At 43.0% G+C, this 12068-nt stretch overlaps 1 protein-coding gene across 4 annotated transcripts in view; it reads left to right on the top strand.

Annotated features, from left to right (window-relative positions):
• cep126 (centrosomal protein 126) overlaps positions 1-6262 on the top strand; it is a 333901-nt gene extending 327639 nt beyond the window's left edge. For 3 of the 4 annotated variants that reach the window (XM_048597775.1, XM_048597773.1, XM_048597772.1), the window contains one exon: positions 6094-6262. In XM_048597775.1, the coding sequence (XP_048453732.1) occupies positions 6094-6189 (96 nt within the window). In that variant the 3' untranslated portion in view covers positions 6190-6262. The remainder of the gene's footprint in view (positions 1-6093) is intronic. The other variant, XR_007262252.1, reaches the window with a different exon arrangement.
• Positions 6263-12068: the final 5806 nt, after the last annotated feature.

The raw sequence follows: 12068 nt of genomic DNA, 5'->3' as shown, positions 1-12068 counted from the left end.
TAAAAACACTAAAGAACTGTGGATGCAGTAAATCAAGAACAAAAACAGAAGTTGCTGGTAAAGCTCAGCAGGTCTGGCAGCATCTGTGAAGGAAAACATCAGAGTTAACGTTTTGGGTCCGGTGACCCTTCCTCAGAACAGGACCCGAAACATTAACTCTGACTTTTTTCTTCACAGATGCTGCCAGACCTGCTGAGCTTTTCCAGCAACTTTTGTTTTTATTCCTTTCAAAGGAATTTGGCTAGGCTTTTTCTTGAGTCGCTGGAATTTAGCATGTAAGTTACAGCAAGCTTATAAGAGGATAAAACAATATGTTGGTCTTCATAACAAGAGGATTGGAGCATAGCAGTAAAGATGTCTTAATGCATTTAAATAGAGCCTTCATGAGACCACACTAAATAAATCGTACGCCATTTTGGTCACCATTCGTAAGGAAAGACATGCTTGTCACAGAAGTTATGCAATAAAGGTTCATCAAACTATTCCTTGGAATCGAGAGTTCTTTGAGAAACAGTTAATAAACTGGACCTGTATTCTCTAGGTTTTAGAAGAATGAGAGGTGATCTTATTCAAACACACAAAATTCTGTTCTGAAGAAGAGTTACGCTAGAGTCAAAACGTTAACACTGTTTCTTTATCCAAGATGCTACCAGACCTGCTGAGTTTCTCCGGCATTCTTTGTGTTTGATACAAAATTCTTACAGACATGAGCAGGGAAGATGCAGGATGGCCAAGGGTCTAGAACTGGGAGACACAGTTCTCCGAATAAGGGTCAGGTCACTTAAAACTGAGATGAGGGGAAATTTTTTCACTCAGAGGGCAGTGAATCTTTGGAACTTTCTGTCCCAGGGGACTGTGGAGGCTCAGTAGTTTGGTATGTTCAATATTGAGATGGGACTAATTGAACGGCTCTGGCAGAGACCGAGTCAACCCGATGGGTCAAATGGCCTCTTTCTGTACAGTTTTCATTCTGTAATTGATGTTATATGTCCCCGGGTATTTGTGTGGTGGCCCTCGTAGGGTCTGCCTTTGTTGTTTTGATTGTTTACTCCAGTTAATAGTGTGTACGCTGTCTGCTTTCATTCTCTTTCAATGTTTCCACCAGAGGTTTTTTTTAATTAACTAAATGGCTTAGCAGGTCATTTCAATGGGGAGTTAAGTGTCAACCACATTGCTGTGCTTCTAGAGTAACATGTTGAGTAGACCAGCTAAAGACAGAAGATTTCCTATCCCAAAGGACATTAATGAACTGGATGGATTTTATCACAATCTGGTTGTTGCATGATCTTTATTAATGAGATGAGCATTTCATTCAATGGATTAGTTTTAGAATCGTAGAGTTGTACAGCATGGAAACAGACCCTTCAATCCAATGCATTCATGCCAACCAGATATCCTAAATAAATCAAGTCCCATTTACCAGCATTTTGCCCATATCCCTCTAAACCCTTCCAATTCATATACCCATCCAGATGCCTTTTAAATGTTGTAATTGTACCAGCCTCCACCACTCCCTCTGGCAGCTCATTCCACACACGCACCACCCTCTGCACGAAAAGGTTGCCCCTTATGTCCCTTTTAAATCTTTCCCCCCCACCTTAAGCTTATGCCCTCTAGTTTTTGACCCTTCACTCCAGGGAATTTACCCTATCCATGCCCCCCATGATTTTATAAACTTCGATAAGGTAACCCCTCAGCCTTTGATGCTCCAGGGAAATTAGCCTCAGCCTATTCATAGAACATAGAACATAGAACATTACAGCGCAGTACAGGCCCTTCGGCCCCCGATGTTGCGCCGACCTGTGAAACCAATCTGAAGCCCATCTAACCTAAACTATTCCATTATCATCCATATGTTTATCCAATGACCATTTAAATGCCCTTAAAGTGCAGGCAGGGCATTCCACGCCCTTACTACTCTCTGAGTAAAGAACCTACCTCTGACATCTGTCCTATATCTATCACCCCTCAATTTAAAGCTATGTCCCCTCGTGCTAGCCATCACCATCCGAGGGAAAAGGCTCCCACTGTCCACCTTATCTAATCCTCTGATCATCTTGTATGTCTCTATCAAGTCACCTCTTAACCTTCTTCTCTCTAATGAAAACAGCCTCAAAACCCTCAGCCTTTCCTCATAAGACCTTCCCTCCATACCAGGCAACATCCTGGTAAATCTCCTCTGCACCCTTTCCAATGCTTCCACATCCTTCCTATAATGCGGTGACCAGAACTGTACACAATACTCCAAGTGCGGCCGCACCAGAGTTTTGTACAGCTGCAACATGACCTCATGGCTCCGAAACTCAATCCCTCTACCAATAAAACCTAACATACTGTACGCCTTCTTAACAACGCTATCAACCTGGGTGGCAACTTTCAGTGATCTATGCACATGGACACCGAGATCTTTCTGCTCATCCACACTGCCAAGAATCTTACCATTAGCCCAGTACTCTGTATTCTTGTTACTCCTTCCAAAGTGAATCACCTCACTCTTTTCCGCATTAAACTCCATTTGCCACCTCTCAGCCCAGCTCTGCAGCTTATCTATGTCCCTCTGTAACCTGCAACATCCTTCCGCACTATCCACAACTCCACCGACTTTGGTGTCATCCGCAAATTTACTAACCCATCCTTCTACGCCCTCATCCAGGTCATTTATAAAAATGACAAACAGCAGTGGCCCCAAAACAGATCCTTGAGGTACATTCAGCCTCTCCCTTTAGCTTAAACCCTCCAACCTTAGCAACATCCTTGTAAATCTTTTCTGAACCCTTTAAAGTTTCACAACATACTTCCTATAGCCGGGTGACCAGAATTGCACACAGTGGCCTAACCAATGTCCTGTACAGCCGCAACATGACCCTCCCAACTCCTAAACTCAATGCACTGACCAATAAAGGCACACATACCAAACACCTTCTTCACTGTCCTGTCTACCTGCAACTCCACTTTCAACCTGCACTCCAAGGCCTCTTTGTTCAGCAACACTACCCAGGACCCTACCATTAAGTGTATAAGCCCTGCTCTGATTTGCCTTTCCAAAACGCAGCACGTCACATTTATCTAGATTAAACTCCATCTGGCTTTTCTCAGCCCATTGAACCATTTGATCCAGTTCCCATTGTACTCTGACGTAACCTTCTTCGCTGTTCACTACACCTCCAATTTTGGTGTTGTCTGCAAACTTGCTAACCATACCCCATATGTCCACTTCCAAATCATTTATATAAATGATGAAAAACTGTAGACCCAGCACCGATCCTTGTGGCACACCACTGGTCACAGGCCTCCAGTCTGAAAACCAACCTTCCAGCATCACCCTCTGTCTTCTATCTTCGAGCCATTCCTGTATCCAAATGGCTAGTTCTCCCTGTATTTCGTGTGATCTAACCTTGCTAACCAGTCTCCCATTAGGAACTTTGTCGTAGACCTTACTGAAGTCCATATAGATCACATGCACTGCTGTGGCCTCATCAGTCCTCTTTGTTACTTCTTCAAAATTTCAACCAAGTTAGTGAGACATGACTTCCCACGCACAAAGCCATGTTGACTATTCCTAATCAGTCCTTGCCTTTCCAAATACATGTAAATCCTGTCCCTTAGGATTCCCTCCAACAACGTTTTCAAAATTAATATCCCCCTGCTGCCTTCATGGGATTTTAACTCCTGTCTCCAGAACATTAACTGACTTCTTGGGATGAGTCCAATAACTTTATCACTATGCAGTCCCATAAAATGAATGAATTTAATGCTACTTTGACTAAAAAAGGGAGAGCTGCATCAAATAAATGCATTAATAAGAGTTGGCAATGATGGAAATAACAGAATTTAGTATTGGATAGAATGTTAACCAAATAAAGTTAATAAATTGAAAGAACCATTTCATGCCAGCAATACTAATTAAGTATAAATATGAGTTTTAGTTCATCAAATTAAATTTTGAGGCTTCCTTTAGAAGCTTAGTTTATTAAACCTCAAGTCAGTTTTGATGGAGGATTGAGGCTGATAGAACCTGATGTGGTCTTGTCAGATCTCCTAATGGTCAGCTCAGATCAGTCCAAAAGTGTGCAGGCTAGGTGGGTTCACTGTTGGAAATGCAGGGTTAAAGGGATAGGGTGGGAGGCTGTTCAATTGGTCAGTGGTGACTTGATGGGCCGAATGACCTTTTCCCACACAGTAGAGATTGTATGAAATGCTGAAGTTTGTAATCCTCGGGCAGAAGTGAACGTGTATAGATGGGTGCTGTGCCAGGGAGTGACTGGAATTCAAGAGAGTAAAATGTAGATGGGATTAGAGAGTTCATTGGAAATGACAATGTCATAGGTGTGACCATAAATTAAGGTGGAAATAATTATTTGGGAGGACTGAAATGTACTGAAACAAACACAGAGAATGCTGGAGAAACTCAGCAGGTCTGGCAGCATCCATGAAATGAGAAATAGAGCTAACGTTTTGAGTCTGCTATGACTGTTCTTTGATTTGTCTCTCCACAGATGTTGCCAGATGTGCTGCATTTTTGCAGCATTCTGTATGTTTGCTTCAGATTTCCAGCATCCACAGCATTTTTTCTTTATTGAAGTGTAATGAATTTAGAGGAGGAAGGACAAGATAATATGTGAAGGAAATTGAAATCACAAGGGATAAGAACTCAGACAAGACAGAGGTCAAGGAAAACAGGAAGGGCATCTTGGGAAGAAACTCAAGCTGGGAATTGGAGGACAGCAGAAAATAAGAATATTAAATGAGAGGTTGAACAGGGTGAGGTGCTGGAAGGAGGTGCTAGAGGAGAACGGTAAGAAATCAAAGTGCGACCAAGATGTGAAGCCCATACCACCACCACAGATGGAATCTCATCCTGCTGTCTGGAGGAGGAAGCAAGGAGATTTGTATTGGGCAAAGGGCCAAAAAACAATCCCAATGGCAGGATGAAACTTTGCAGTGAGGTTTTCTGACCTGTCGAGGTGCACTGAGCTTTCCAATGGGAAGCATCAGTGTCATACATGCTCATCAATACGCCAGTTCATCAGAATTTGGTTCCACTTTGTAATTAAGTTCTCTATGAGAAACACATGATTTCAGATTAATTATTGCATGTAAGTGGCATCACCAGGGGAAGTAGCCATATTCCTAAACTTTGGAATGAGTAGCCACTGCTTTGTCCTTTTCGGGGAGCATTCATCCATTGAGATGGCAGTGGTCTAAGTTACATGGAAGATGACCAGAGAGATGACTACAGTTCAATGGACAGAAGGCAAGGAGTCTGGCCAAGAGCAGAAGTCTGGCTGGCTAAAGGTGGAAAGGCCAGAATCTTTAGCTGTAAGTGTTCACACTGACAGTTCAGGTGAATCTTCAGACTTAAGGGGAATTATTGCCTGTCTGGCTATCCTGTAAATATTACAGGACGCTTGCCCTGACCTCCTGCCCAACCCTGCTACAAAATTCACTGTTTTCTTGTGTATGCATTTGCAAAGTGCTGGCAGCTGTGTAATCACGCAAGAAATGCCAACCTATAATGCCCAAGTACCACTTGACCACTTCCACACTTGCTGCCAAACTTCAACTCCACAACAGCAGTTTCTGCATCTCTAAAGCCATTTCATGATTTGCAATACAGAGGAACGAAACGAGAATCTGCCAACCTAGGAGACATAAATAATCTACACATAGAGAGATGCGTAACTTAAATAATTTTGGAATCCAAAGTGGATTCACAGAGCCGTTAAACTATTGGTGGAATTATTTTGTTCTTTTAAATTTCCTGTTGCACATACAGTTACATCTTCTGATGCCCTTTATAATGTTCACAATGCAATACAAAACCACATCAGTAATGTATTTAAAACAATCAGATCAAAACTGAATTGGCTATAATATGAGAAGTCACATAATCTCCATAGCATTAAAGGTACATTAATTATGGCTGTTGTGGTCACATTTTTTAAATTCTGTAGTAGCTCATCAACATTAACTACTTGAAAGACTTGTGAAAGGCAATCTTAATGAACAAAATTGCTGGTAATTTGATAGAATTACTGTTACTTTAGTTTCTGTCATAACTTACAGATGTTGTAAATTAATTTTGTTTTACAGAACATCCAGATTAGTCCATTTCCAAGTGCTTTTGATCCAGCCCAAACAATAAATGCCGCTCAAAACACTGAAGAAGGTGCCGTTTATATTTTATGAAAAGAAAGCAGATGTTGGCTTATCAAGTGCAGACTATTTTGAACATTTACATTCTTTCACTGATACCACACACTGAGTGCTTACAAGTACAAAGATAATAATGTTTCACAGATATTGTGTCTGGTATTGTCTGCACATTGGTTTATCTGGCCAATCAAAAACTAGCTTTATTTAGTGGAAGGGAACTGACTGTCCCTCTTTCTGTCCAGTAAATAAATCTAAAATACTAATATTTTTTAATTTAATGCACCATTACTTTAATGTGGGTTTTGAAGTTTTGCCTTCATTCCTTTGTGATTTATGTGCTTGTTTTAGTTATTTCGACAGTGCTTGGATTTATACCCAGTAGATCAAATATGATTAATCTATTAACTTTTTGGGGTGTTCACTGACATTATGGATAAAGATACAGCTGCAGATTTTGTCTCTATACTTCATATGAGATTTGATGAAGTTATCCACAAATGTTATCAGCAAAATTAAGGGTGAATGGAATTGAACTTGTGGCTTGATAAGGCTTGATAATTGGTTGTGATGTAGAAGGCAGAGAATAGGACTGAATAAAACATTAAATAAAATCAAAAAATGCACAGTAAGTTGGCCAGCATCTGTAAACAGAGAAATCATGTTAACATTAGAAAGTCTTTTAATGGAAAAAAACTATATATGTAACGGATTTTAAGCCGGTGCATACATAGGGTAAATTGACTGGGGTCTAGAGACTAAGAAAGAGCAAAAACGGGGAGATATTTGACACGGTTGCTGAGGAGAGAGATCATTCCAACTGGGACTAACAACTTAAAATGACAGGCTTAAGGTCATGCTTGTGGAATGAATGGAGTTGTTCCACAAAGTGATCACCGAATCTGTGCTTAGTCTCAACATTATAAACATTCTGAACAGCAAATGCAGTATACCAAAATGAAAGAAATACAAGTAAATCACTTTTAACTTGAAAATGTCAGGAAGGAGGTTAAAGAAAGAGTGTTGCACTGCCTGTGCTTCCAGAATGAAATGCAATGGGATGTAGAATTGGCATTGAGGGTGATTGAGGAGTGACATGGGTATTAGGGCAAGAATGACCCCTTCTGATTGTGAAAGAATAGTGGATGATGAATTTTGTGGTACTTTCTGGAGGTGGCAGAAATGGAGATTGAAAGTGAAGGCAGCTGGGGTGTAATGCAAGGATGAAGGAAACCCCACTGCGATTCTGAGAGTGAAAGCTGAGGGATGAGAGCAGAAATGTGGGGCATGGAACAGACAGGACCCTCAAACCTGTCATCCACAATGAAGAAGAATTCTCAGCTGAGGAAATAGAAAGCCACTTTGAAATCCAAATGGAAGGTAACATTCTCATGTGACATGTAATGAAGAAACTGGGAAAATAATTTCCTTGCAGCAAACGGGGTGTGAGGCAGTTACCCGCATGGGCCCAATTATGCCTGCCTCTTTGTAGGTGACATGGAACAATCCCTCTTCCGTAGCTACACTGGCCCTAAACCCCACCTCTTCCTCCGTTATATCGATGAATGTATCAGCGCCGCCTCGTGCTCCCACGAAGAGCTCAAACAGTTCATGCACTTCACCAACACCTTCCACTCCAACCTTAAGTTCACCTGGACCATCTCTGATACCTCTCTCTCTTTCCTGGACCTTTCCGTTTCCATCTTTGGCAAACACCTGGAAACTGATATCCATTTCAAGCCCACCGACTCCCACAGCTACCTAGAATACACCTCCTCCCACCCACCTTCCTGCAAAAATGCCAACCCCTATTCCCAGTTTCTTCGCCTCGGCTGCATCTGCTCCCATGATGAGGCATTCCACTCCCGAACATCTCAGATGTCCTCGTTTTTCAAGGACCGCAACTTCCCCTCCTCAGTGGTCGAGAACGCCCTCGACCGCGTCTCCCACATTTCCCGCAACTCATCCCTCACACTCCATCCCCGCAATAACAACAAAAACAGAATCCTCCTCGTCCTTATGTACCACCCCACCAACCTGTGGATCCAACACATCATCCTCCAACTCTTCTGCCATCTGCAATCCGACCCCACCACCAAAGACATTTTTCACTCCCCATCCTTATCTGCTTTCCGGAGGAACCACTCCCTCCATGACTCCCTTGTCCGCTCCACACTCTCCTCCAGCCCCACCACACCCGGCACTTTTCCCTGCAACCGCAGGAAGTGCTACAACTGCCCCTACACTGCCCCCCCATTCCAGACCCCAAGAAGACCTTCCACATCAAGCAGATGTTCGCCTGCACTTCTGCTAATGTGGTATACTGTATCCACTGTTCCCGTTGTGGCCTCCTCTACATCAGGGAAACCAAGCGGAGGCTTGGGGACCGCTTTGCGGAACACCTACGCTCGGTTTGCACTAAACAACTGCACCTCCCAGTCGTGAACCATTTCAACTCCCCCTCCTATTCCTCAGATGACATGTCCATTCTGGGCCTCCTGCACTGCTACAACGATGCCACCCGAAGGTTGCAGGAACAGCACCTCATATTTCGCTTGAGAACCCTGCAGCCCAATGGTATCAATGTGGACTTCACAAGCTTCAAAATCTGCCCTCCCCCAACAGCATCTCAAAACCAGCCCAGCTTGTCCCCGCCTCCCTAACCTGTCCTTCCTCCCACCTATCCCCTCCTCCCACCTCAAGTCCCAACCCCATCTCCTATCTTCTAGCCTCATCCCGCCCTGTCCATCCTCCCTGGACTGACCTATCCCCTCCCTAACTCCCCACCTACACTCACCTTTACAGGCTCCATCCCCGCCCCTTTGATCTGTCTGTCTCCTTTCCACCTATCTTCTCCTTTATCCATCTTGTATCCGCCTCACCCTCTCTCCCTATTTATTTCAGAACCCCCTTCCCCTCCCCCATTTCTGAAGAAGGGTCTAGGCCTGAAACGTCAGCTTTCCTGCTCCTCTGATGCTGCTTGGCCTGCTGTATTCATCCAGCTCTACACCTTGTTATCTCAGATTCTCCAGCATCTGCAGTTCCTACTATCTCTGTGCGGAAGTATAGTCAGGTAGTTACTGATATCAATGAGATTATTGAAGACACTGATTGCTAGAAGTGGAGAGAAAGGAGTCAGTGAAAGTAAAAGTCAAAACAGAGAAAAGAAGACCGGGGAAAGGTGGGAAATCAGAAGGAAACTTGCAGAAATTCTCCTGTTTGTGGCAAAAGCTTGAAATGGCACCAATTTAATAACTATTGAACCAGAGAAAGAGGTGAGGAAAAGAATCTGAGTAGAATTAGAACAAAGATTGTTCCACATATCTCTCAAAAATGAAATATTCTCTGATTTGGTGGTTATGATGAGTGCTCAGATTTTCATGAAATATTATTGACTTGGTAGAAGGGATTAAGTCTGCAGATCACAGAATTTTAGCAGGTATAGTAAGTTGTGTGAATTAGAGTAGGAAACTACAAAGGGACATCAGTCAGATGAAGTCAGTGGGCAAAATCGTAACAGATAGAGTTCAACATAGCAAAGGTTGGGGTCAACTTCTTTCAATCTGCGAAAGACTAATTGCAATATTTTGCTAATAGTGAGAGATTAGGAACTGTAAACGAACAAAAGGGTTTAGGTGCTGTTGTGTCCCTATCCCTAATAGCTGGCACACTGTGATGAACAATAATCAAAGCAGCTACAGATATGATTGAATTTATCACAAGTGCATTGCAATACAGAAATAAACAAGAAATAGTAAAGTTGTTCAAATCCTTGGTCAGACACATTTGGGGTCTGCACACAGATTCACTGAACAATACTTTGGTTTAAAGGAATAAATTATGAAGTCAGATTACACAGGTGACAGGTTGTCACTGGACTAGTAACCCACAGCTAATGCTCTAAGAACATGGGATCGAATCCAGCCATGGCCTTATTGAATTCAATAAAAATCTGGAATTATAATGTTAGCTGAAAGGTGACCATGTAACCATTGTTGATTATTATTAACATCTAGTTCACTAAAGTCCTTATGGAAGGAAATTTGCCATTCTTACCTGGTCTGGCCCAAATATGACTCCAGGCCTAGAGCAAAGAGGCTGACTCTTAATTTCACATTACTAGGTCAAATGTAGGGAAGGAATCCTGCTACTGATTAGCAGATCCCCTCACCTCCTTCAGTCCCCTCGGCTAATGAATCAGTACCCCTACATGTTGAAAAGCACTGAGGGTGGCAATGGTACAGAATCTGCCCTGGGTGGGGGACTTCATTGTCAATCACAAAGTGGTTCAATAGTGTCACTACTGCACTATTGACTGAGCTGGCTGAGTCTGAAAGGACAGGGTGCCAGACTGGATCTGTGACAGCTAGTGAGCAAACCAACAAGAAAGAAAGATCAGTTTGACCTCATTCTCACCAATCTACCTGTCACAAATGTGTTTACCCACATCAGTATCAGTCGGAGGGACCATTGCTGATTGTGGAGATGAAATCCCATCTTCAAACCAAAGATACTGTTCATCATGGTGTGTAAAACTATCACCACATTAAGTGGGACAGACTTTGAACAGATCCAGCAGCTAGAAACTAGACATTCATGAACCACTGTGAGCCATCAGCAGCAGCAGAATTGTATTCTGCCACAGCCTGTAACCTCACGGCATGTCATGTCTTCTACCATGACCATCAAACTAGGATATCAACTCAGGTTCAATGAAGAGCACAAGACAACCTGTTTGGGACAGCACCAAGCATCCCTAAAAAATGAGGTATCAGCTTGGTGAAGCTACAACACGGGGCTTCTTGCAAGTCAAATCAGAATGCAGTAGACCTGACTGAATGATCCTACAACCAACAGATCTGATCCATGAAGTCCTGCCACATTCACATGTGAATGGTGATGACAATTGAACAAGAGGAGTGGAGGCTATCCTTGGTCTCAGTGATGGGGAGCCCAGCATATCAGTGCAAAACATGAGACTGAAGCAATTGCATTCGTCTTCAGATAGATGTACCAAGTAGATGATACAACTGTTACGTCATCTGGGGTTGGGGGGGCGGGGTGCGGTGTGTGAGGAGGAGGACGTTGTTGAGGGGTGGGTGGGAATAGTGGTGCAGTGGTAATGTCGCTGGACTAGTAATCCAGAGGTGCAGGAAAATGCTCTTTTGATGTTGGTTCAAATCTGACCATAGCAGCTGCTTTAAATACAATGGATAAACCTAGAATGTGAGTATTGCCTCTGTGATGGTGACCACAACAGTACCATAAAATGTCACAAAAACTCATCTGATCTACTCGTCTCCTTTAGGGCTGGAGATCTGCTCTCCTTAACTCCAGACCTACAGCAATGTAGTTGATCTCCACTGCCCTCTGGGCAATTAGGGATTAACAACAAATGCTGACCTAGCCAGCAGCACCCACACCCCATGAATGAATAAAGGGGAAAAAAAACTGGCCCCTAAAAGGGCTGTTTTGGTGCAGTGGTATTGTCCTTACCTCTGGGCTGTAAATTCTGCATTCAAATCCCATCTGCCCCAGACATGTGTCATCACAGGTTGACTAAAAATGTTAAGAAGTTATTTCTATATTTTGATTTAGTGTTCTCCCTGTAGTGATTGTAATGCGGTCACCCAGGTGGACCTCCTGGAATATGAACAAAAACAGAAGTTGCTGGAAAAGCTCAGCAAATCTTGCAGCATCTGTGAAGAAAAAAATCAGAGTTAACGTTTCCGGTCCGGTGTCCCTTCCTCAGAAAAACAACTTCTGTTTTTGTTCCTGATTTACAGCATCTGCAGTTCTCATAGAATATGAGTTCCCTGGTCCAATCTGAGAGCCCTGGCTGACAGATATAAACAAGAGTGTTAGAGGTTCTGAGATAACATGGTGTAGAGCTGGATGAACACAGCAGGCCAAGC

The sequence above is a fragment of the Rhincodon typus genome, chromosome 6 (genome assembly GCF_021869965.1).
Source record: "Rhincodon typus isolate 14 chromosome 6, sRhiTyp1.1, whole genome shotgun sequence".
NCBI lineage: Eukaryota > Metazoa > Chordata > Chondrichthyes > Orectolobiformes > Rhincodontidae > Rhincodon > Rhincodon typus.
Note: the sequence above shows the minus strand (reverse complement) of the source record. Positions and strands in the feature narration are given on the sequence as shown.